The sequence below is a fragment of the Pezoporus flaviventris genome, unplaced genomic scaffold (assembly GCF_033815535.1).
Source record: "Pezoporus flaviventris isolate CSIRO_AGI_PZ_B2104156 unplaced genomic scaffold, CSIRO_AGI_Pfla_v1 ptg000001l, whole genome shotgun sequence".
NCBI lineage: Eukaryota > Metazoa > Chordata > Aves > Psittaciformes > Psittacidae > Pezoporus > Pezoporus flaviventris.
This window is the reverse complement of record NW_026892549.1, coordinates 34,076,923-34,103,409: the sequence shown is the minus strand read 5'-3', so window position 1 is coordinate 34,103,409 and position 26,487 is coordinate 34,076,923. Positions and strand designations below refer to the sequence as shown.

General features: G+C 43.9%; 1 protein-coding gene across 1 annotated transcript; it reads right to left on the bottom strand.

The window, feature by feature from the left end:
* Nucleotides 1-2,824: 2,824 nt before the first annotated feature.
* LOC133268184 (dual specificity protein phosphatase 13B-like) lies at nt 2,825-12,393 on the bottom strand. Its single transcript, XM_061451062.1, has 3 exons — nt 11,666-12,393; nt 10,747-10,967; nt 2,825-3,259 (listed from the first exon to the last, which is right to left on the bottom strand). Exons 1-3 carry the CDS (start codon nt 11,854-11,856, stop codon nt 3,045-3,047), a joined length of 627 nt encoding a protein of 208 aa, XP_061307046.1. The 5' UTR covers nt 11,857-12,393; the 3' UTR covers nt 2,825-3,044.
* Between the last annotated feature and the right edge of the window lie 14,094 nt (nt 12,394-26,487).

Sequence of the window (26,487 nt, the reverse complement as noted above, 5' to 3'; positions counted from 1 at the left end):
CTCACAGGCTTACTGTGTGGGAAGTACACCAGCTCCACCATGGTGCAGGAGGTTGCTCCTTCATAAGCACATACAGTGGGTAAGTGTAAACAAACCTCAGTGTTTGCTCTGTGCTGGGTAAGAAGTATGCAACATCAATGCTGCTCTGTCCATTAATGCATCGGAATCTGCTGTTCTGATCACTTCCACCCTGCCTGCAATCTCAACTGACATTGCTTTTGGCAGGTAATATTTAGCTATGGCACTGGGCAAGTGTGATTACAGCAGAGGCCCTACACCTGCAGGGGACTGAGTGGGGCTTCTTCTGCCTGACTGCAGCAGCAAATTGACAGCTATATGCCAGGGCCAAATGCTGTGTTGTTAGCAGGGATGGCTGTGGTGGAAAAAAGCTATTCCTTGTTTCTTGGGCCAAGCTGGTGGCTTGCAAGAAGTCAGCAACTCTGGATCTTGAAATTGCAGCACAAGGTGTACCTGGAACTACCCCCAATATTGTTTTCAATCTCTTTGTGTTGACTCCAGCTGTAATTCTAAGACACTTTTGCTTAACTAAGCCCAAGGGCAATAAGCCATTTGAGTGTGCAATACGTGTGGGTTGGAAATTAGGACTGCTTAATTGTCATAAGCTACAGAGCCTGCTCCTGTGTCCCTGCCAGGCCACCTCCATGATGCTGCAGCGCTTGCATCGAGGGAAGGTGATGGTGGGCTCAGGTATCCTCATCTGCTGAAGGGTGGAGAAACTGCAACGAGGCATGGGGGACCTGCCTCCTATTGTCTGAAATTTACAGCAATCTGGAACCAGCTCAGACTCTTCTAGAAAGAGATTTTTTTTTTGTCCTGGGCTTGAATAGCTACTTTATTGTCTTAGAGACAGTGTTTCTGACCTTTTGTTCTTCATTGTTTGGTCAGGGTTTTCCAGGTTGAAGAGGAAGCTTCCACCTGTGAAAACAGTGACATACAGCCATCAGCCCTGCTTTGCCAGTGCCCTGGCTTTCCCAGCAGGCTACAGCTCCATCCTGACTTTGCTCCCAGTTGCAAGTCACACATGGCAGGGGAACTTACGGCTGTCCATGGCCAGCTGAAATAGTCCTGCAGTGGCCAGCAGGCCTCAGCTGGGGTAAATGTAGACTCGGTCACTCTGAGAAGTTACTCACTTTAAGTTCTACCCTGCAAACCACAGATGTTTCCAGATGTGCAGCTTGCTGAGAATTATGGCCTGTCCTGATGGGCTCAATGCAGAATGATTTTGGACCGCTGTGTTTCATATGCTCCTTCTGCTTTAATGTAGTGCCATTTGGCTTGGCATAGGCTCAGTTACAGAGACTTGAAGGCAGCGATTCGTAAGGCAACTAAAAAGACTACTTGCAAAACAGCTTCAGTGTAGTCTGTGATAAAAAATGATCCCCAGACAGACCAAGGTGGAGGAGGCTCAAGTGCCAGGAGTGGTTCCACCACCATGCTCACTGAAATCTAATCTCCTTGCTGTGGTGGCCAGGGAGAGGCCTGTGAAACCTATAAGTTCACTGATTGTTTTTCTTTTTTCTTTCTTTTCCATCATTATAGCTATGACCTCCCTTCTGGCCACTTACTTCAGCCTCAAGGGCTGGGACCCTTTCTGCAAGGAAGACCCATCTCTCTGTTCCCTGAGAGGAAATAAGTCTGTAGCATTGCTTGTGTTTTACTTACTATGTTTAGAGAAATGGAAACACCACGTGAATTTCTCTATAGGCTCTGCGGGGAAATCATGTTTCCATATTGCATTATGAGAAATGCAGTGGAAGTGTGCTATGCTCAGTTAATTTTTTTAATGTATGGAGGCAAAAGAAACTTCAGTTCAGAATGAGTATATGATTTTCTCTTTCTATCCAACATCCGTAGTGCTATAAATACAAACTGCAGGGTACTTTCAGAACTGCAAGCCTTTAAGACCTCTCAAGGGAAAACATCACACCAAATTAATCTGCCGTCAAGTGGAAATTCTATATTGTTTGCATTTGCCAATGTTCTGTATGTGGCTGTAATTGCGCTGAAGCAAATATCTGCTTAGAGTTCTTCACAAGATTAAATGTGGCCAATTGGGCGTAAAAGAGTAATTGAAATGCAGAGCTGCTGCTTTGGATTTGTTAGAGGCATTGCTCATTTTTGCTCTGACACAATGACATTAAGTTCTGGTTTTCCATTAAAACAGGGAAATTTGGGGAATGTGATTTGGAGCATCTGGTTGCAAGCCAAGTGGAGGATGTTTGTCTGGCACTGCTGCTGCCCCGCAGTGCACCGTTGGGCAGTGTGCCCTGAGCGTGCCCCCTGCTTTGCAAGGGGCCACCTTCCTTCCCTCTTGACCAGCAGTGAGGCTGGTGGTAGCCATGCCCCAGGGCGCAGCATCTGGCTGGGACCTCCAGTGTCGGCTCCTGAGGATTTCGTGGTCTTTTTAAGTTCTGAGTGTTTGCCATACATTTGAAATAAAAGGACGTGTGGAGGTCCCAGAAAGAGCCTCCATGGCTTTTAAAGTGGGAGCCCAAGGTCTGAGCTGGATCCTGACTAGTGTCACTGTGTCAGACTAAAGGAGCATGTCAGCTTGCAAAACCTGAAGTCTCACCCTAAGCCAGCTGGATGTGAAATGTTAAAGATTTGCTGAAAACCCTCATACTTTCTTTCTCTTTTTACTAGTTTAGCCATTTTCCCTCTTGCATTATAAATGAAATTATAAGCAAGTAAAAAGTCTTTTTTTAAGTTGACTGTAGTGCCTTTTAATTCTGCATGAAAACCCAACTGCTCCCTATGCCCTGCCCAACAGGTAGTTAAATAATCAGGCCCAGGTGGGCAAAACTGCCAGTTTGAATCCTTTTTTATTTCATTTTCTTTCTAATTAGTAGGCTTATCCAAAAAACACATACTAAATTCCTATGAGCTTGTACATGCTCAGCCATCTCCCAGGGTGTTTCTTAGTGCAGCAGCTATGGATGGAGTAGTCTTGACAGCATCCTTGCATTGTCTTCAGTGAGGGCAGCATCTCTCAGTATGGTGCCAAGAGCCATGTCCCCTTGGCACTAGCAGAGTGCTGCTCTTCTGCCTTGCCTCCTTCCTAACCGGAGATCCAACTCCCAAAGCTGCTTGAGGAAGCCGGAGTTGGGGCAGATCCCTCTGTGTGAACGCACAGTCTGAATTGCATCAGCAAGGGACATATCTTCACAGATCATTAAGAAAGCGAGGACAAGAGTTGCAGATCGACTGATTCCCATTCCGCAGTGAACTAGTACTTTGCCTGGAAAAAAGGAGAGAGAGATGGGATTATGCCAGGAGGCCAAATGGTGGGGTTTATTGTGCTGGAGCAGAGATGGAAGTGGTGCTGACACTGAGGCTAAGCGAGCCAGCCAGTGTGCTCAGCCCTGCAGAGCAGACCTGGGGCAGTGCTGGTTGGAGAACGATGCATTTTTTAATGGCTGAGAACAGAAAATTCGTAGCTGTATTCCGGGATCCATATTTGGGCTTATCTATCAGCCTGATGGCATGCCCCTCATCCTCCTGCCCAGCCTGCATCTATGGTGCCCCTGCACATGTGGTTTGGGGAGTGATGTGCTTGCTAGCAAAGTTTCAAGTTGTCATAATTGAAGGCCATGCTATGGGAAGCAGCCTTGGCGGGTTACTTCCTACCGGTAGGCCTGGAAACTTGGGATTTCAAAAGTGCTCAGGAGTGCTTGCTGTTATTACAGGAATACTCCTGTTTTTTTCCCCAAGCTCTTTTTAATTCTTTGCTTAGGGTAGTAATGCTTTATGCTTTCTGAGGGTGCTCACTGCTGCCCAGACCTTGTTGGAATTGTGTACCATTAAGAACCGTTCCTCTTTGTATATGCCATTTGCATCAGCTCATGGGTTTTTATTTTTATAGCTTACCCGGTACATCTCTAGTCACTATGCTTCCCTAATGCCTAATGATCACCTAATCCCTTCTGTATTAGGTGATCACTAGAGAAACAATTCATGACATGCCTCCAGTTCCCCAGAGATTTCAGTGTGAGGTCTGGAACTTCATTAAGAGTAATACCATGAGTCCTCCCATGTTGCTGTGAGCGAGCTTCAGGGAAGACCTTCCAGGGATGTAAGAGTATATCTCCCTCCTTCTGTCTCCTTTGCTTTCCTTTTTTCTGCTGTGATTGCTTATGGAAGCAGCCTGAGAAATGCAGTTCTGTATCATGACTGCTTCCTGGTGTCTAATGTGTGTCTGACCCGTGCTGGAAGGAGGTAAACACTTTTTAAAATGGTCTTATGTGAAATTAAAGGAAGTTTTGTCAGAAGATCAAGTTTGTAGTTCTTTCCCTCTGCATGTGAACAAAGAGCTCATTCTGGAACATGAAAACCTGCATCTTGTACACGTTGTGAAATGATTCAAGCTTCACAAAAAGGTATGATCCAATGAGAAATCTTTAATTGGAAAAAAGAGAGTTCTGATTTTTGGCTCAATTATAGCCATGCCTGAAAAAACTCTTTCCTTTCTGCAGTCACATCTAGGCTTTTCACAGAGCCCATAGCTCAGCAATTGGGCATTATTAAACTAACAGAGACTAGACTCAGGTTTGAACTTCTGACCACCTAATGGACAGTTCTGTCACCCATTAAGGCAGCTGAATGAAAATGTTGCCGTCTTAGCATGGAGACGCCAGGACCCTTTTGACTGGCAATCTTCCCTAGTCTGAAACAAAGATTTTCTGCCTTTTTTTTTTTAATCTTTATTTTTTTAGCCTGTCACATTTGTGGTCTCTCATTTACCAACTGTAAAGCTGCAGCAAATGCAATTTAACAACAACACAATTTATATCCAGAAAAAAATGAAAATCGGTAATAATCATCCCAGGTTGTTTTTTTCCCTTTGGACATGGAATAAAGGGTCTCAGAAGCTGCTTCTCTCTAAAATGTGAGGAAGGGTTCAAAGAATGGGTAGTTTTTCTGGGCTAATTCCTTGTTTTGTTTGTGCTTACAGCATCTTAATTTCTCTATTAGCAGTGAGTGAGACAAAAATACCCTTGTTGGATGATAAGCCTAGATCCAGCCAAAACCCTCAGACTGATTGCCCCCATCTTCCTGGGTGTTAATTCTGGGTACTTTGTGCCCAGCTTTTAATCTTAAATCCCATTTTGTTTGTGACAGAGTATTTATTTAGCAACTGCTCCAGTTCTGACTAATGATGATGGCATAGCCACATGCTCAGAGAGCACGAGCATGTGTTGTGAAAACCTGCTCTGGCCAGCAGGTTGAGGGAAGTGTTGAATTCCACAATGTATGTGACACAGCCACCTTTCATTATCCTGGCATGAGAAATCTGAGCTCAGCCCTAAAGATAGACATGTCTTCAGTAGAAATAAAGGGACAAATATAGTCACCAAGGAAGCAGCGAAAACAGCTCTGTGATAGCAGACTGGACTGGGTGTCAAAACCTTTGGGGGAAGGAAAAGGGTTTTCCAACATCATGTCAGTTTTGCAGAATTAGAAGATCAAGTGATTTCTGTTTGTGTTTTCCTATTCAGATACAGCTTCACAGGATTTTACTGAGATACAATTTACTGCCATTAACTCCATGGGGATTCTTGGAAGTGAAGTCCTACTTTTCATGGCAGTGTGGAGAAAAGCTTTGCACCCCTGCTAAAGATAATGCTAATTTGAATTTTCACTAGACTTTTTTTCAGTGTGCTTTCAATGTTTTTCATTAGCCTTCACATCAGCCTCGTGGGATATGGATGCCGAATTACCTTCCCCAGAGGAGGCACTTCAGACCCAAATAACCCAGTCCTGAGATTTTCCTGGTAAAGAAACCAGGAGCAGAATGTCTCTTTGACAAATACTGTGAATAGGGCTGAGACCAAAAAGTCTTTGGAAAATGCATGCTTCACTAGTCTGCAGTAGGCCTGACTGCAACATAGTGCCAGGGGCTGGTCTGAAAATTTCTAAGCTACCCACACTCTACAACTGCACCAGGAAGGGAGGGGAGACAAAGAAAAAACAACCAGAAAGGGATGGTCTTGATGTTGGATTTGATTTTGAGTCAGTAAATATTTCAAAATTGAATCTGTTTGGCTGGAAATTGGACAGGGGACAGGACACTTGTCCTGAACCTCATTTCTGTAAAGTTGTTGGGTCCATTTTTTTTCCACCCAGATGGAGCTTTCTGCCTTGGGAAATGCTCAGCACCACCTGCAGTCTGGAACTGAAGATGGAGCTGAGTACAGATAAGGATGCTGCTGCTGAGTGTTTTTGTTAGGGGCACAGAAAGCAGAATAAATTCCAAGCCCCTGCTTGTATAGGCTGGCTCTCTAATGGTTTATATCTAGCTCTGTATCTGGGAGCAGGAGGTGGTGAGTAAGAGCACACTGAATTTTCTTCCTTGCATCTCTAGCTTATCTTCACTTCAGGAGAGTTGTCCTAGGTCAACACCTGGACAAGCCCCAACTATTGACCTTGAATCTTATCTGCATGGCTCTCTAAGACACTGGTTCCCATGAGGATGCAGGTATATTATCTTTTTCACACGTGCAGAATCTATTCCACATTGTTAGCCTTTGTTTCACCATGCACAGAGGTTACAATAAATGCTGGTACACTGACAATAAAATGACTGTTTGTTACAGATAAATCAGTCATGTGAAATGATTTAATTAATGTAAAATTGCTCTAATGAAAGCAGATTTGAATTTACTATGTGATTATTTGTAGCAAACAAACTGAATGTTAAACTTGAGTCAGGAAACAAAAGCTGTGTTGCTGTTTGGTTCTGTTTACAGGCTCAGGCCCTTGTCTCTTAGCAGTATCTGTAAATGGGTTAAGTGGCACTCTGAACCCACCATGATATACTGCATTTGACGAGCGCCTGAAGCATGTCTGCACCATGTGGGCTGTCTGCAGTGGGCTTGGTAACATGTGTGGCATCAGCCTCTCATGGGAGGCTCGGGTTCCCGGGTGGCTGCTGGACCACAGCCTGGGAAAGCAGCATTCGCAGAGGCAGTCGTGGTGCATACCCCTGTCATGGGGTGGGCAAGGAAGTTATAACCACATCTTCTGTACCACACAATCTATGCCGCGAGCATAGCATTCTCCAACTGTGCCTTCCCTGTCCCCATTTGTTTTAACATACAGTGCAAAGAGAAGTAGGACTGATCCCACATTAGAGGGCCATGTTGCAACCTTCTCTCTGAGCGTGTAACAGGATCCCTTAGGAATAATGGGATTAACTAAAGAGAAGTGGGGGCACTTAGCTTCTGCCATTATTAAATCTTGCAATCCTTACTTGAAATTTTGCATCGCGCATCTCAAGCTGCATTTAGCAGAGGCAGACAATAACTGTCATCTGCCTGGGATTTGTGCAGAACAATAACACTTGGTTTTTAACAACGGATTATGGATATTATATCCAGCTCATGCCTGCTGTAACTCCACTGACATCAAAGGGTTTGCACTAGGGATAAAGTTTGCACATTCAAGTTTGTTGGCCAAATTCAAGTTGGGAAATTCAATGTTGTTGAACAAATCAGTCATTAAAAAGCATAATATCTTATTGTTCTTTTGCACTCATCATTAACTGAGCTAAATGTCCTGAGCTAGCCTTTGCTTTATTGCAGCATGGATTCGATTTGGCATAAGACCAGGCTTGAGATCTGTCATCTGGAGTGAGCACCCCAGCTACCCTCATTCCATTGAATCCAGCAGAATTATGCTGCTCACCAGGAGGAGAGCTCAGGTGGGCTGGAGGGCCCCAGGGGCTCTTCCTGCTCCACTGTGGTTTTCTCATCTCCTGTTACCTTTTAGCCACCATCCTGTAGCCAGGTGCAGAATCAATTGTCTTTTTCTTGATTATTCAAGTGTCTATTGTGTCACAGCTGAAAATAGCAAGCAGCCTACAGAGAGATCTAAGTGGTGCCGTGTCCCTTCTTCCTACGCCTCCTGGAACAGGTAAGGGCTGTCATCTGCTGGAGTGTGGGAGGTCAAACTGATGTATGTGATGCTCCTGCAGCAGAGTCAAGAGAGGGGAGCCTTCTTCTCCTAAGTTAAGGTTCTTTCATAATCACCACCACCAAGAAGGCAGCAGGAGAGGAAGGCTGGCTTTTGATTTTCTTTGGTGAAGTGGAAGAAGGAGATGCCTCTGAGAGGGTTTGCCATTTCAGGAATTTAATGGACGATTTTAACTTGCCTGTTGTAAACATGTCCGAAGGTCAGTAAAAGGAGAAGCTGTCTACTTCAGAATCTGTCTCTCTGGATGGTGTTAGTTTAATAATTTTCATGGTGTGCTTTCATGTATGCTCTCAAGTTCTCTCTCCCTCCCTCTTCCACTAGACTTTACCAAACCCTCCTAATTTAAGCTTAGGTTTAGCTGCGCTCCAGAAAAAAAGCAGGTTGTACAGACGGCCGTGCAAAATGGCAAGATTGATATTCAAGTTGTTGCCCCTTGAGCATGAGCATGAGGGAGAAGGCCAGTACTTCCCTGTCTGTGATTTCCTTGCAGAGAAGAGGGCAGATTGCGTATCTGCTTGCTCTTGGCTGGGCCTTCCCAAACAGCTCCGTTAGGTGGGCAAAGGAACAGCAGGGCTGTGCTGAAGGAAAGGCAGCCAAGGAAGCAGGTTTCATAAAATAATGATTATATGGTATGGCTGCAATTGTAGTGCATGTATTTCTTAGTCTGTATCACAAAGATGATGAAGGAAGTCATTCAGGGTATGAGGCAGCCACTAACCACTGTAAAGGAATAACTCCCAATCAGGAGCATGTGGGTGCGTGCTCCTCTGCTTCCTTTTGCTCATGCTCTGGCATCCAGGTTTGAAGAAATTCCCTTAAAAAAAAATTCCTTATATCACCAAAGACACATTCTGTTCAGCTAAGCTGGAAATATACAATAAATCTGACCAAGCTGTTTTCTGGACTTCTGGTATAAGGCATCAGATTTTTTCTTCAAGTGCGATAGGAGTAATGATTCTTACTTAATTCTAACAAGTATTTGATTCATAGTTTTAAGTATGCTTGTGCCTCATACAGTCTTAACTTTGACTTATCCTCCCAGGTGAAAAAGATAATCTAATTGCATTAAAAAAAATGTTAAATTTGTTTGTAATAGTTAAGAAGCAGTTTTAAATGACTTCTCAATCAAACAGAAGTACCTTGTTACATCCTGAATTTAATATGAACAGGCCTCTTGTCACCTGGTATCATTTTTTGTTCAGCATCACTCCTTATAATAAATGCTATTTTTTCTTTTCTTCTAAATGATGTGAGTAACAGTCCCCTCCCTGTCTCATCCCTGCACAGGTCATGGGTATTTAGCTGCTAAATTTCTGTAGCTCAGAAAATTATGCTTCCAGAACATCTTGTTTATATATTTTCTAAACTGTTGCACTTCCTTAAAATGATGAATGTCAGCAACAGCTGGACTATGTATGATTGAATTTCACCTTGTCTCCATTCCGAGAACCCTGCTTCCATATGGAGTTCAGTAAAGTAATATCTAAAAGCAGGGAAGTAGGGATTGAGCCCTAACTTCTTCTGCACTCATAACTTCCAGTATTTGGCAACCATCTTGCCAAGGACTGGTTTTGTTTGCTTTTGTGGCCACCAGGATTCATCTGGGTTTTCTGTCTTTTATCAATTGATTTGGAACATTTTTTTTCTTACACATGCATTAATAGATTTGGATCTTACCTTTCTCTGGAGCACCAACAATCATTTCTTCAGTTGCAAATAGCAATAGAAATGGGTGCAGATCCAAGTTCCCCAAACATGTTAGTGGTTTTGAAATCCAAATGTAGCCCTCAGTTGCATAAAGGCAAATACTGTCTAATGGGATGGATTAAGCCCTCCAAACAGCAGTAAAAGCTGAGGCATCTAGCACAGAGGCACACTATTTTTCACTATTGTGTCTCCCTTTCCTAGCTTGTGTGGTATGGATCGGCTCTGCTAGTTGCACATGATTAACCTGGGTAGCTAGTGGTTTAGGACTCTCATTGATTTTGAAGCTCACCATGATGCAAGCAAAACAGTTTGAGTGCACAGCTGTTCTCTTAATAAATCATGTCTGAGTGGGTATCTGTACAGTTTTGAGACACAGTGGAGACTTTTGTCAAGGTTTGTCCTTAATAATAAGATCCCCCACTACCTCCAGGCCTCTGGTATTGTACTTGGCCTGTGTTTATCAAGTCCAAGGCTTTTGCAGGCTATTTTCCTATTCCAAGGTTATATGCTCTCTAGCAATAGCATTATCTCCTGGCTGGTGGTGTTGCTTAGGTCCTCTTCTACAGGACTGCTTCCCAGCAAGTTCTGCCCTATCCTGTGTTTGCGGGACTTGCACAGCATTATAGTTGACTCTTATTCAAGTGTGATACTTGCCCTTCTCTTTTTACCCCATCCTAGCCTATATTTTAAACCCCATCACTACTTTGAAAAGATCAACTCTATGTGTCTCCTCCCAGGTCAGTGTTTCCCTAGAGATAATAAAACATGCTTGCTATTTTGGTGGGGTTTTTTTGCTAAGCAATAGCACTAGGCATATGGAAAGCCCCTTCGAAAGCCTTGTCAGTGCATCCTTCCTTGTTTCAGGGGAGCAAGGGAACTTCCACTCTGTGGCAGTTCAGGAGGCAGGTGTGATGCTAATTTGGGAGATCCCCAAACGAAGGTATTCTTACCTGTATCTGCAGGTGGTTATGCCAAATACTGTTTGATAACTTGCCCTACATGGCTGCTATGCAGAAGATACACAACATGCACAGATGGTCTAGTTACCTCTTGGGGAATTCAGCGCTGCTTTTATGTGTTGAGCAACTGGGTAGAAGTAAATGCTGAGATCAAAGTTTGGGTTGTCCTCCGCTTCTACTCCATAGTAATCCACAGGCAGGTCTTTGTAGAACTCGGGTCCAGTCTCGATGTGAGATCGCCTGGCAACGGCATTCACAACATGGGAGATGCCCATTCGGCTCAGCTGCTCTTTGTCACGAGCGATGTGCCTGGAAGAAAGACAGTTGGTTATATTCACCCGCTGCATGACGAAGGGTAGAACATGCTGCTGATAGTGCAGTTTGTTACAAACTGCATGAAGCTCTAGTGGCTATTTTCTGACAGGTTCATCAGGTCCAAACTGTCCACCAAAACGGTTCAAGACGGAAATGACCCATTAGGAAATTGATTTTCAGATTTCCTGTGGTTTTCTCCCAAACACCAGTTTAGGTGGCTCTTCTCAACTGATGAAAAATAAAAAGGTGCTGGTGCTTGTGATATTTCTCCATAAGCCAAGAGTTTTCTGGTTTGCCTTCTCAACAACTCACCTCTGCTGAGCATCCATCAGTTCAGGGGACTGATGCCATCTGTTAGTGTGAGGAGAAATGAGGCTGAACTTGTTTTACCTGCCTCTGGCATGATGGCCTTGAGTACCGGTGCCATGGCCCCACTAGGCTTTTGTAGTGTGGGACTTCTGTACTAATGGAGGAGGAGAAATCTGGAGAGGAAATACTCTTTTCAGATAGGATGCCTTTTCTCTGTGCTACAGCATCCTATGCACAGTCCAGGCTTGCTCAACACTTGGACTTACTTTCCACAGAGTGAAAGACTCGGGGGGGGGGGGGGGGGGGGTTGGGGGTGAAGTGAAGGAGAATTGGGTTGGAATTAAGAGTTGCATTAACACCTTCAACCCTTCCCTCTCTCTTACAGGTCTCCCAGGTAAAGGTTTGGCCAGACTTCATCCACGTGCCCTGTGGAGGGGATGTGTTTCCAGAGCAGGCACCGCAGCTCCTCCAGGGACAGCATTCCAGGATGGCTCCAGCTGCCAGGCGTCCGGCTTGAGGTACTCCTTATCCTGGGGTGCAGCAAGTCCCCGCTGCACAGGGTGTACCAGGCCATCCTGAAGGGTGGAGGGCAGACATTCACCGCAAGCCAGAGGCATCTCTGAGATGGCCCTCTCTTCCTCTCGCCTTCCCCTATCCCCTCACAAAGCTTGCCCACAGTTACAGTGGCTCACAGCAAGTGAGAGGGCAACCTCAGGGGCTGATAGTGTCTTTCTCTTGTACATTGACAGCTTATCACAGTAGAGGCCACAGCTGGACTTGGGAATACTGTTGCAATCTAAACAATGACAATCCAGTGGCTCATAGTCCCATGCTGTGATTTCAGTGCCTGTGCTTCTAAAGTAAGGTTTTACATTATTATGGTAAATTGGAAGCGAAAGCTTTTGCAAACCATGAGGCTCAAGGCCTAAGGCGGCTTATTTTGACCTGACTGCCCAACTTCTCTTTCTAGGTATGACAAACTCTTGATTAAAAGTTCATTATTATATTTTTAAAGATTATATTTTTTATAGGAAGTGGGAAAGTTCATACTATGTGGAATTGTAGACACTGTTGTTATTGCAGTGGAGCAGCCCAGCCCTTGATATGCCAGTGTGAGTTCTGCTTTCCTGTAGAAAGAGGTAATGCTGCAGGAAATGTTGGGTAAATGCAGCTACAAATGTAGCATTTGGTCATGAAAAATCTTACTCACTGGTAAGCTCTTAGTTGTCAGCTTCAACAGGGAAACTCTGTAAGGAGTATTTTGATTCTTTCCAGTAGCAGTTACCAGTCATATTTGTCCTCATGAACAATGTTCATTGTAGGAAAAGACCTACATGAGTAAGTTACAGTGATTCCAGCTGCCATTCATATGAGCATTAACCTGTTCACAGGTTGTTTCATTTGCTCTCCTCTCTGCCCCCTCCAAGAGCAATCCCATTTCTGATCTTGAAATAAGTGCTTCAGTTACAAGGAAAACCACTTTTTTAGGCTTCAGTTTATGTCTGTTCCCATGTGGGACATTTCTTTTGAAATAGTAGTTCCTTGTGTTACATACAGATTTGAACTGCTGGGAGGATTTTTTAAGAGGGGAATAGAAATTCTATTTTTACCAGAGTTCTGTTTTAAGAAAGCATTTCTTCTTCTATGTTCTAAACATTAGTCAAGCATCTGCATTACAGAGATATTAGGAAGTCTGTCAACTCATGCAGCTTTAGAACAGAAGCATCTGTTTAGGACATAGGTGAAGTTGTAGCCACTGAATCAAAGTCTTGCTCTGGAACTGTCTACTTGAATGACTTTTGCATAAACAATTAGAGGGATGGTTTGGGGTAGAACAGTCCAGGACAGCAAACCTGAAATCTTCCATCTTTTTGCTGAACATCTCTATCATGTTCAAGCACTCCTACTGACAATTTCTTTCCAAACACTACTGTGGTGAAAGGTTTTCCTGGTTTCCCATCAAGGTACGTTCACTAGCCCAAAGTTCACCTTTTGGTGTAATTTTGTCTAAAAATACTTGGGTTTGCATGCACAGACAGGGAGAAAGTAGCCTGCCCTGGCAGCTCATTGCACCTTTATACCAATGCATAGTTTTGCTGAAAGAGAAATGGAGCAACCAAGTCCCTGAAATGCTCACAGAAATGGAGGGAAGCGGTGGCTGTCTTGTCAGTGTTAGGCCACTGAATGCTGACTAGAAGCCACCCTTCTGCCATACACTGGGGGTGGTTTGCCTTGCGGCCCAGCTGCCAAGAGGGACTCTGCTGTTTTGGTATACCTTGCTCTGCTACCTTCCCAGGCAGCCTTGTCCTCTTAAATACAGTAAACTTTCACCAAATAATGATGTTCCCAGGATAGTTTTGTATTACTTGTATTACAAAAAGCTCTACTGTGAAATGTGCTTGCCTCCCAAATGTGCATATCTCCTCCAGTGTCAACTTTTACTGTGAAAACGAAAGCAGATGTTCTTGCCCATTTTGGATGGCTTTATACAAGAGGAGGCATGGAGGAATTCCCATACTGGAATGGACATCTCCTATTGATTTTGGTAGCTGATTTCACACTCTCCACCCCAGTTCTACTGTGTCTGTAATCTCAGGCATGATTTCTCTGATCCCATATAGGAAGTCTGCAGCAGAAATGGGACTTGCATTTCCTGTGTCCTGTCTGTAAGGCCGTCTGCGAGTTCCTTAAATACTTTCAAGAATAACAGCCTCCTTCCCACCTCGTAATATCTGCAGCAAATATTCCCCTTTTTGATGTATCTATCTCATTCCTTGCAGTGTGGCTAATGACCACTCTAGGGCAGGCACTTACTCCCAACAAAACTGCTTTCAATTGTTTCGGGTTTTTCTCTTATTTAGTACTCACCCTCTCCGCCATATAAATACTTTGATTTTCAGGACTGAAGGCTGCTGTCAGCCTTGTTTTCCTAAGCCTCATGGGAGTGGAGAAACACTTTTATGGGTACTGCCCAAAAGCCCTAGTAATGTTGTGTCTTTCAGCTGGGGAGGGACAGGCAGCAACTTACTCGCCCTGCCCTTGTGGGAGCTGTGCTCTCCAGGTCCATAACTCCATCCCTGTAACAGCTGGATGGACAACTGAGGTACAGCACACCTTGGGAAAAGTGCTTCTTCAGAGTTGTTGGGGGTTTTTGTTTGTTTGTTGGATATTGAAAGTTGTAGAATTACGGTCTTCGTAAGACAGGTGTGCTTCTTGGAATTGTCTTTAGATGACTTTCAGGTTGTGCTCACATTGATCTTGTATTATAGCTGAGAAGTTTACTCCTGTTGAAACACAGACATGAACTGCTGATGCCGTGTACAAAACATCTAATCTGCATTCTGGTCACATTATTTTTATTCGTGGAGAATAGCATCAGTTCATGTAAACTCTGTCCAATAAAAAGGAAGGACTGGGGTTCAGATTTCAAATGTGAAATAATTGGAACTAACAGGCTGTGAATGATTCAAAAGCAGAAAAGTCTCTGTAGGACTATTCAACTAATATGTTGAATAATGAATACACTGAAAAAAATAATAGCTTTCCATAGAAAATTCACAGACATGAAAACAAGGCAATTTTTTCCTGAGTAAATGACTGCTCAGTTCTAACACCAGCTTAATGTTTTAACTCACTAAATTTATACATGCAAGTGTCATTTACTGAAATGCACATATTTAAGGAAAACAATGCTACGATTAAAATTTTGTGTAATGTTTTATAAGGAGCATGAATAGATTAAAACAAATTAGTGTGAAAGGAAAATAATTATATGTAATAATGTGGTTGTTCTTCATTTTTAAATATGTTTTTAATGATCTCAGCTCAATTCCTCTATACCCACGTTTTGTAAGGGATCTGTTTCTGTGATGTGTGTCGTATGAATGAGCAATACAATTTTAAAATGCCAGTTTCTGAATGATATTCATATGAAATGTTCCTGATCTTTGCCCTACTGGAGTCGTATTGCAGTAATTATTCAATCGTGTAGGAGAAATTTAACATTATATTTAGATTAATTTGGGATTGGTTTGTACTACAACTGTAATTGTATCTGATCTCTGTAATAGAATTTCCTTAATTATGACTAGCAGGAGAATAGCAATCAAAGAAGCCTATCACAGAGCAGAAGGTCGTTCTGCTGATCTACAGTGACCTAGAGTATGACACAGGCCATACATATCACTGTGCCATGCCTGCATCTGTAGCTGCCTTTCTGGAAGCCGGTTAGTGCCTTTGCTGTAGTTAGGCTATGAAAGCAGCCAGGTCAATGGTTCCTTATAGAGGAGACTAACACAAGAAGAAAGGAAAGTGGTCCTGTAAGAGGCCCCAGAGAGAATCTTCTTCCTGACTGTTCAGGCTTCTTCTCGTCCGAGCACTGAATGCCCCTGTGGATTGCATACACTGTGGACACCTTGGTTGTTTTTCAGTTTGTTCAGTGACTACAGCTTTATCCGTAAGTGCTGTTCAATGCTGTGCTTGAGGGAAGGGCCCCAGTATCTCAGTCCTTGGAAACATGTGCCACCTTTTATTCAACTTCTCCAACACCACAGTATTTAAACAAGAACAAACTCAAAAGTCAGTGTAATTTGACAGTTTGGCATTATACTGGTATGAGATTAAGCTGAGAGGATGGTGTGAAGGGTGAGATGGCACAACACAAAGCCCTGGAGTATGATGCTGTGGGAAGTCAGGAGGAAAAACCAACTCTTGTGTCTAGGACATTTAGTAGAAAGCTTTTATATTCTCTGCTTTTCCTTGCATTTTCTAATGCCAAGATAAAGGAGGGATTTGAGTATAATACAAGGATGTCAGTGCTTTCATTTCAATGATGTATTGAATATTTTAATCATCCTAGTCGTTGTATTGGCTTTTGTGTATAGGTAAAATATAGCCATTTTCCTCTGGCTTTAGTAAAAATACTTCTGAATTTTTAAATCCTGAGAACAATATGCTCTACATCCTGCTTTTCTCAAGCCAGTATGTGCTGTAACCTTGTCATCTCAGTGAAGATATCAGTCTGACTGCGCTTCAAATAGGCTGATTTGTGGTGGTAAAAGACCAGGCTGAAGCCCAGGGCTTGGCCAAAGTAGGTCATGTCAAGTTCATGCCTATCGTGCATTCAAAAGCCATAAATGCTTCTCAGAAAGCCTATCCCTTGGAAAGATTCCTCCAAGATAACATATGTTTTAGAGAGGGTTTGTGTTGCTACATCTCTGCACAAATGACAAGTATTACTGTCATCATTCTTTCTTCCTTGATGTTTAACCCGATAGTCTCGCTGGAACCATAATTTATCAATTGCTAGGAGCGTTCTAGGATATAGATGGTATGAATCAAATACAGCGATGACTGAGGTAGGGCTGGCTGGACTTGAAAGCTGAGATAGAGGCAGTTTTCATGGAGGCACGAAGTATTTGAGTAGCCAACTGTTTGTAAGAAAATCTCTCCAGCAGCTGGAGGATGTAATCTGAACAGCACTTCCAAATTTAGTAGGGGCTTCCAGACCCACAACTTTAACTCAGCTATACATTTAGGGTAAGGCACCCACTTGGTGTGACTTGGCAAAATCCATTTAGGTGGACTTCCTTCCTACAGACCATGATGCAGCTCCTGTGCTGAGGAGTAGACTAATCTCTGTATCAGGAAGCTTTGAGGAGCACAAGGAAACGCAACTATCTGATAGGGGGTTTTCCCCTCAGTATTGCATTGGTACCAAATTCCCTGCCCTAAGTGGAAGAGGGATCATGACACCTCTCCTCTGTCCAAGTAGAATTTTCCTCTGTGGGACATCCAAGCAAATCAAATTTCTGATGCAAAGCACTACTCAGATGTAAGGAAGAAATTAATCAGCCCATCCTGGTTCTCAAATATGCTGAACTTACCACAGCTTCCAATGATGTTCCAGGCTGCCAGGCCTCAGAAGCCTCAAAAATGTCTAATTTCTTCATAGCAAGTCTGTGGGCCAGCCAGCAGGGCTCAGACCTTACTTGACAGTCAAGGCAAGAGCCTTGACTCTTTCAGGATGTACATAGTCATGCCGGCCCCAAGGCAGGGTGGCCTCACTTTTGTCTGTAACTGTAGTATAAAACATTCTCTTGTCATTAGCTGATTAGTACACTTGTATTTGCCATCCATGTGTGTGGCTGGACAGAAGCAGCCATCCTTTCCTGTGCAGCAATGTTGTACCAAACGTGCAAAACCAGGCCACCTGCTGATTTTGCTCATTTTTCTTGGTCTTGCATGTATATTTATTTTATTCTTTAGCCACAGGAAATCCTCTCTATAGAGATATTGCCCACACTGCAGCTTTGACTGTGTAAGAGAAGGTAAAATTATGGGCAGCTAAATGGCCTGACCCACCCCTTACTCATGGAATGCAAAACTAAGGGTTTTCTGGACAGAGTTGCATTTTTGTAACATAAATGGGCTCCTAATCATGTTTCTGAGGCAAGACAGAGAGGACACCATGCAGGGTAAGGGCACATGCAGTATGCTTTGCAGAAACTATAGTACCACCAGAAGAGTGCTGCAGATAAGAGGAGATGGCTCATCCACCCCAAGCTTTTCTGTGGCCTCTTTACCACTGAAGCTTGGTTATATTTTGTTGCTGAATCGGACCTTTTATTTACTAGTTACAAATTTTACATGCCGTTTTAATAGTGTGCATTGTTAACTATTTAAAACTGAGCATTAAACAGGCCCAGCCACTGTTAACAATCTGCATGTTATGATATATTTTTTGTAACTGCTTGTTATAGCATTAGCTATTAAGAATTTATTACTAGTGCATTTTAGGTGGTGCTTTACAGTCATGTAATTACAGCCATCTAGCAATCATTACATAAATATGCATCTAAAGCAAGAACCCCAATGTAAGGTGACCCGAAAGGCTTTTACCTGCCAAGACCAGAGTTCGGGCCCTCAGGTGGCAATGATGTCATCGGCATATGCAGGGAAACACAATCATTTAAAGCCGTGCAGGGAGCTGTGCTCCTCCCGACAGTAGGTGTTCATGAAGTCATCTGCTGGAGTGAGAGCACTGCAGAGCTCTAAGGGACCTGAACTTGGCTCTTGGCAAGCAAGCAAAGGGAAGTCGGTTCCCCTCCAGCCCTAGTCCCAGCAAAGATGTGGGGGCTTTTGGCTGTGAGAAGAGAAGTTCAGCTGCAAAACCGGTCCCTTTGGAGCTGCTTGGTACTCCTGTGTTCTCAGCTGCCAAGTGCATCCTTACACCCATTAACCCAACCTGAGCTGGTAAAGAATCGGACACACTGCATATGAGTCAGACAGTAGTATGACTCAAGGACAGTCAAAGCTGGTCCATCTACCACATCTCCATGCTATTTGTTACTGCAATAGCATGCCCATATTCGAGAATCTCTCTAGCTCCCTGCCAGGCTACAGCTCTTACATCAAACATCATTGCTAGTGTCATCTTCTGCAATGTACTTCAGCCATCATAGTTGACCAATGATCAGTTCTGACAGTCTGTAACTCCTTCCTCCATTCAGTACTGATATTTTCACTCCCTTTTGAGACAACAAGAATCCCCCTTTACCATATTGTAGCACTAAACAGCTCTTGGACATGCTACATTCACGAGACACTCTTGCTATCCCTATGCTCCTACTTGAAGACAAGCTTGCCTAAAATTCAGTTCTGTGTTAAGGCTGTCTCTACTGGGTGCAAGGATTGTAGGATCACTGTGTCTCTACTACCTCCAGTAATGACTTGTCCAAGGTAAAAGCCAGGATGATTTGAATGGGTAAATTGTGTTTCCTTCTGGAAACAGCCTCAGAATTTTCAGAAGATTACTGAAAAACTCAAAGGCTGAAACATTTCTGAAAGATAGGCTGGCAAGCTGATGCGGGTTGCTGTAAATCAGGAGTAATGTTTGCTCCTTTAATTTCCTATTGGAGGTGCCAGTAACCAGTTGGGCTGTCTGGCCAACACTGGTGTTTTGGTACAGCCACTCCACAGCCTTTGCCCTCCCTGAACAACAAAAACCCTAGTTGCTTTTTCATGACTTTTAGTAATGCTTTCCCAGTATTTGCAGCCTGCAGTTGCAGAGAGCGTGTGGTGCTCTCATTACTGGATGATGTTAGTACAGCATGACCCTGCGGAGAGGGACAAGCTTGGGTTTATTCACAGATTGGCTGAAATGTGCTGAGTCTATTTCTCTGAAGCAGATCCAGTGGACTGGAGGCTCACATTTGAGGTGATGCATTTCAGCCTCAGCACTGTCGCTGTGTGGGAAGCAGAGCCTGTTCGTGCTGTACGCCACAGGGTACATTCTCTGCTCCCTTTCTGTGGCTGTTTGGGGTGAAACTGCAGCTGCCAAAAAGCCCTACTACTACACTCTTTCACATACTGTCTACTTTGCAAGGGGTGTCGATCCAGACATCGCAGTTCCAACCGAACACAACACAAGAAAACCATGGATGGGTTGCTGGGCACTCTGCATCTAGCTTAGTGAGAGAAGGGCAAAACGTTCTTAGGTGCTGTTTCCAGCCCCTCAGCTGTGCTTTTACTCTTCAGGCTTACTCTGTGTGGCCTGATCTAATTTTCCCAGGTCACCTTCAAAATGATCTGAGGCAGAAATCATGTTTGTCTCTTGCTTCAGCAGCGACCAAGGAATTTCCTGTGCTGTGCTTTGCTCAGAACCATTGTTGTAATGCAGTCCCTTAGGCTGGTGTCCTGTGCTCCCACCAGCATTTAGCAGGCCACATCTGAAGGTGAATGAGGGTGCTGTAACAACAGCTAATGTAGCAGTATCCTCCAGCACAGTGCTGATAACACCAAGCTTCAGAATTCAAAGAATCCCAGCACAAATGAATGGTTTCTGCCCCATGGTTTTAACCAAAAGGATGGCACAACGCAAAGCCCTCCTCCCCTGTGACTGGCTCTGGTATGTTCTAGCTTAAAAACAATATAAAGCCTTTTTCTGGGGTCTATTCTGTTTGGGGGCATTGGCAGCTTCACTGTTCTTTGTTCGTGTCCTGGGGTCTCTGCCAGCACCACAAAGATAGCTCTATGCTATCCAACTTACAGGAGACAAGCAGACACATATCCCTACGCCTGCATAGCCTGAGGGTTGAGTAACCTGCTAGGAAGGAGACAGGAGAACAGCAGAAGGTAGGCAGCCACGGTTCCATGGTGTTTCTTGAGCCCTGGAATGCATTTTATAGTTGCTATCACAGTGAGCCTGTGAGGAAGACACTCTGTTTCCACTGCACAGGTGGAAATGGTAAGTGATTTTGCTATATCTCTCTACAAGTCTGAGCTGGGAGGCAACCCAGGGGCAGAGTGCTGCCAAATGCTGCTAGTGATAGCTGAACCTGGGCAGGGAGTCACCCTCAGATTTAATTTGGGTTCAAAGCTGTGCCCACCTCCAGTGAGTCAAGGGCAGCTTGCGTTACGTGGTGAAAGTCATGGTCATGTTTGGATTTCCATGCTGGGGGACAAGGTTTCCTAGGAATGTTTCAGCAGCTTTTGGCTTTGGGCTCAAAACAGAATTCAGAACATGCAAAATCAAACCAAGGACACAGAAACTGTATCACCGTGCTCTATTCCTAATACCTTTCTTTCAGTGCTTGCGAAGCCCTTCTTTAGAGATACCCTAAAAGAAAAGGTAGCACAATCCCTTATTAAATGAAGTGACATTATGGCTTAAAAACAATTGCAGTCTTTCTAATTGTTTCTTCATCTTTCTTTCTCTCTCTTATCCCAGCCTCTCTGATCTGAGCCTTTCTAGCAATGTGATGGCCATTGTAGGACTTGGAGAGGTTTACAAGACTAGTTTCAGTAGCCTGTATTTCTCACCAGTATCTTCTGGCAGAAAGATAAACCACAGAGCTGATAGCAAGCTCCTGTTGCCCAGGTTTTTGGCTACAGAACTGGGAAGGATAAACACCTCCTTAAGCACTGCAAGATAGAAATAGAACAAGAGAAAGTAATGGAAATCCTCTCATAATGCAATGGTTAGAGGCAATCCAGCTGTTTTATTTTATTCCCACCATGAGAACTATGGTCAGTCCCAGTGCAAGCCTGGCCACCTGTCAAATCAGGTTTGTGAAGTAAAGCTTATTGGAATTTGACACGCTCTTGTCTTGGAGCATGCTGGTATGATCAATGCAGATTCCTCCTACAGCAGTGACACAACACGTATGCTACACAATCCCAGATGCCCCTCATAAATCCTTAAAATACTGGCCAGCTCTAATCAGACCCTTTGGGGTATAGTGTAATATACTATTTGAGAACTAAAAACAATAAATCAAGTTAGTACAGAGGTCAGACTGAGACTGAACAGAGCTGAGACTTACTTGCTGATGTGTATAGTCAGAGATGCAACGGAAGGAGATGAAATCCCAGTTCAGCTAAGCAGATTGCTTTCTTCTCATTGTAAAATCTCACTACTAAGCCTGCTGAAGAGGGGAAAAATAGGAACTCATCATATTCTGTAGCACAGCTGATTTGAGGTCCACAATTTCCCAGCAGTTGTGTCAGCTCTTGGGATTACAGGCATTTCCAATCATTTGTCCTTTAGGTTCGCTCTTACCATTTCTCTAAAACAAACTAGCAGTTTAAAATACGTGCTCCCAAATGTCATAGATCACCCGGTACAAAAAGAACACATTTTCTTCTAGAACATAGAAACCAATTAACCACTAGCAAAAAGATAATTCAGATTCCATTAGAAGGCAGCTGCTGTGGTTGCACTCTTCAGTCTTGCCTTGGCTGCAACAGGCAGATTTGTGAAGGGGAGGTTGCTTTGCAGTACCCAGGTGCCAGGAACAGTAACAATCTGCATGCTCCAGGGAAGCTGCTGCATAAACTCAAATAATCAGTGCCTTCTCTGGCACTTCTACAGAAAAGTTTGAGTCCCATCCGTGTTCTTCAAGCGTTAGCTGACTCTGAGGACAACATGGTATGGAGTACAACCAATCTCCATATAGTTTACCCACCATAAATGTTATCTGGCAAAGAATAATACTGAAGGCTAACTCCCTCATTCATGCATGTACCTTTTATTTCTTACCTTATATTTAGAAGATAAATGCCTAATAAATGTTTCTTACCTTACCTTAGGGCAAGGGCAGTCTGTGGCAGAAGACCCTACTCTGCATGTACACTGCAGAAGCTAAAGCTATGTAACTCTCAGTACTGCTGTTCAATTCCCCTTGCTTTCCCTTACACCTTTTCCTCAAACCTCTCTGGCCTAAACTGGTCAGTGTTTTTAAAGCCCATACAGCAGAGTAGCTTGGCACCTGAGTTTTACCTGTGGAGCTGCACTTCTAGTAGTGGTCTGTGGGGAAGGCTGTCGGAAGCCCTAGTTGTGGTAGCCTCCCTTCCGTCATGAATATCAGAAAAGGGCTTTGCTCTAATCCTGTAAAAGCTGCTGTTATGCCGAGCACAGGCTTTGCTGTGGGGAGGTGTGAGTCGTATGAACTGTTGGTGTTCACACTGGTGGCTCTTGAGCTGAAACGTCTGGAGTGCAGTGCCAGGAACTGATATCAGATTTTGTCTTTGGTAGTGCAAACCAGTAATCCAGAAAGTCCCCATGAAACAGTGAACAAAGTCTCTGTGAAATGCTAGCAGTAAATAAAAGAGCTAGCAAAACCCATAGCAGTAAATAACTGGTGGTAAACAGAGTAGAGCTTGGTCTGTTTGAATAATACACCAGCACCTCCAACGTGGGTGCGTGCGTGGAGCATGCTGGATTAATATTGTGGTTTATTTCTAATTAGACCTAAAGCAAGTTTGAATTTCTTTAAGGCCTGGTGGAGAAATAGTTGAAACATGGATGGAGACACAGTAATCAGTTTCATTGGAGGTACAGCACAGCTTGGTGTGAGACCTTAATGAAGATTTGTTGGTCAACAACAATCTCCCAACCCACTTAACGTGCTCTCCATTTAATTTGCTCTACTATGTAGTAAATGTGAAGCCCCCAGGTCAGACTCTGCTTTTGTGGCTCTCGCAGTCTCTGCAGTGTCAGCAGGAAGCACAAACCGAAGACTTAGAGCCTGGACTGGAGCAGTGTGTATTTCTCCTAATGAAACCCACAGCCAGGTGAAATTTCTGGGAGAGAGGAAACAGGATATGGAGTCCCTTTGGAGGATGGGGGGTGTTCATAACACTCCGAAACTTGGCCCGCGTTTATGGTCTCCTCCCTTTCTACTCCACAAACGGCTTGTAGCGTTTTTAGACAAACTTGGATCTATCATATGTTGTGAGAAAACCTGCTGGGAAATTTGGTGATTCCTGCACTCCAGGGCAGAGGAAACGTGTGTTTCTGCTTTGTGTTTTCAGGAAAGTAGGAAGATGAAATTCAAAATAAAACACAGCAGATGGGAATCTCACAGAGACAGACTCTGGGAAATGTTTAGACAAGTTTTGTCCCCAGTCCTTGAGCTCAGGATTTAGCGAGTAAACCACAGAGAGACTTCAGAAAGACAATGAAATGCATTTTGGCTTCAAATACAGTTCCTCCAGAATCCAGTGAGAGTCGTGCACGTGAATCTGAAGGCAGAATATAGCCAGCAGTATGGGGAATAGATGTAATGTGAGAAACTCTCATGCTATATTATTATAGTTTGAATTGTTTCCATCATTTTGGGTTAAATAATTCCCCTCTATCCATCTCTAAAGTGCAAACAGTACAGCCTTGGTGTGCCCCAGGGAAAGGAAGCAAACCAGCCTTTGAATCTTTACCCAACCTTACTGCTCATATTTTGCTTTCAGTGAATAACTGTTCAAATCCTTTAATATTTCATTCCCATAAAAATATATTTACCAGGGATTTTTGTGGCAGCAGTGAGGCTGTGTTTATTATTTTAGGAACACCACACGCCTGGCTTCAGAGAAAAGACAAGGCAGGAGCAAAGAGTGCTGCAAATCCATCAGAGAACAGCATGTTTTCCACCTGTTGAGGCAGCAACCACAATAACAGATGCACATAATAATTACCTGTCCCTCGAAGGCAGTACCAAGTCCTGCACCTTCTGCTCCCCACCTAGCAGACAGCTTGATAACAGAATTACAAAAGAGGAATACCAAGAGAGCAGAGTAGATAGTGCTTTGTGAAGAATGTAAGAGCAGCTCTTATTAAAGAGAAATGGAAAGGTGGAAGATGAGAAGGAAAGATCTAGGACACCATGATGCTGAGAGTGGAGATAAGGAACTCCAGGAGCCTGCCTTATTTTTAGAGAGGTGGTCAGGTTTTTGCTAGTACGTTTTCCAAGGCTGCTCTCATTTGTACGCTTAACATCAGAGATAATTTCTACTGATAAATAGGTGCCACACACACCTACTGGAGCCCACTCCTTCCCAGAGATGGATGGCCCTGCAGTGGCAAGAGGGCACATACCCCTGTAGGGTAAGGGCCTCATCTCAGTAGGCAACACCATGAGTGACCATGATCGTGTGCAGGGACCCTGTTCCTCTTCCCCTCACTGGTGGGATGCTGGTATGATGATACTCTTTTATTTACAAGTGCCCCTGAGCAGCTGGTGTAAGGGAAGGGCTGGCAATGGTAAGAGGGGCAGGGATGCATAGCAGGTGAAATGCCTTAGGTCTTCCCTGCTAAGGCAGTGAGGCTGTTTTTCTCCCCCTCCTCTGACTAACAAGAGGAAAGAGGTGGGTGAGGACTCCCAGACCATATGAGCTCTGGAGTGGTTTGTACCATTGTAGTTCCTTAGTTTGCAGAAAGGAACAGATCCTTCCTAACACAGATTTGCATGGGAAGGGAATGATCTCAGCTCTGATTTAATCTTGACAGAAGAAGATGATAAGAAGACTGTGCTGAGTTGGAGTTTTCCTTTGAATTCCTACACTGTTGAAGGCAGGGCTATAAATAGACACAGTATCCTTTTTACCCTAGTACAATTCTGTCTCCAGCTCCCCATATAGACAGCAAGTGTGCTAGTAGGTATTTAGCAGGAATTAATTTAACCCAGTCTTCTCTTTCTGTACTCTTTTACCTCAAGCATCCTGATGGCTTCCACAGCCACACAAACATTATTTCCTCAGTAAAAATGTTATGAGGAAGGCTCTGATATTAAAAATCCCATTTCTGTCTGAAAAGTCTATCCTAGTAATAAATAATCCATAGAAATCCAACTATAAAGAGTTAGTATTTAAAAAAAAAAAAAGGAGAAAAAAAATTCCCCTCCCACCTCCTTCTCAAACTTCTTGATGTTTCTGTTTCTCCCAGGTTCTGTATTTGAGCTGCACAGCATTTTATTCATAGCCTGTTTCACATTTGCTCCAGTGTAACTGGATGGCCAGTTTCTCCCTTCCCAGGAATGACTCTTGTGACCATCAGCTGAGAGGGAAATCCAGGTACAGTGTTTCATGGCTATGATCTGTAAGAAACTTAAATATAGCAGGAGTGGTATTTAAAGAAACTCACCCTTGAATTTAAGATGTTTTTCAGTGGGAGAGCCTCAGCCTGGGAATCCAGCTGGAAAGCAAACTGGAATTTCACAAATGTGGAGTTTCTGAGTACAACGGCAGAGACGATAATCTGGCCTAGCCCTGCAGTTGTCTCGCTGCTTGCAGAGCTGGCTGTGGTAAAGTTCATGCTGCTCAGTGCATGTATTGAGCTCACTGAGGGTTGGTTTGTAAACAAACTTAAAAGTACTTGCCTGGTAGTTGAAGTTCCTGCGCTGCGGTGTCTTGGATAACCTTTGTTTGAGTAATACCACTTGGCTTCCTCCTAATGTGGCAGTTGCACACCAGATTTCTAGCTTCTCTGTGCTCAGCTTATTCACAGTCTATTTTTAATTGTGTTAATTATAAACTGTAATCCACTACCCTCTCTGAACCCGCAAGCAGCAGCCAGAGCGAGGCAACTGGAGGGCAGCAGCAGCAGGAGGCTGAGTTTGACCATCAGGTGGTGTAAGCAGATTTGACCTGGCCTCCTGGGGCTCTGCTGCTTTACGCTAGGCATGACAGTGCTGGTGGCAGTACTAGGATTTGCACTAGAGATGTGAATGGCAGTGGGATAGCTGGGTTTTGCCCCAGACACCCCATCCAACCTGGCCTTGAACACTGCCAGGGATGGGGCAGCCCCAGCTTCCCTGGGCACCCCGTTCCCGTGCCTCACCACCTTCGCAGGGAAGAATTTTTTCCTAATATCTAATCTAACTCTCCCCTCTTTCAGTTTGAAGCCATTCCCCCTTGTCCTATCCCTACCTAC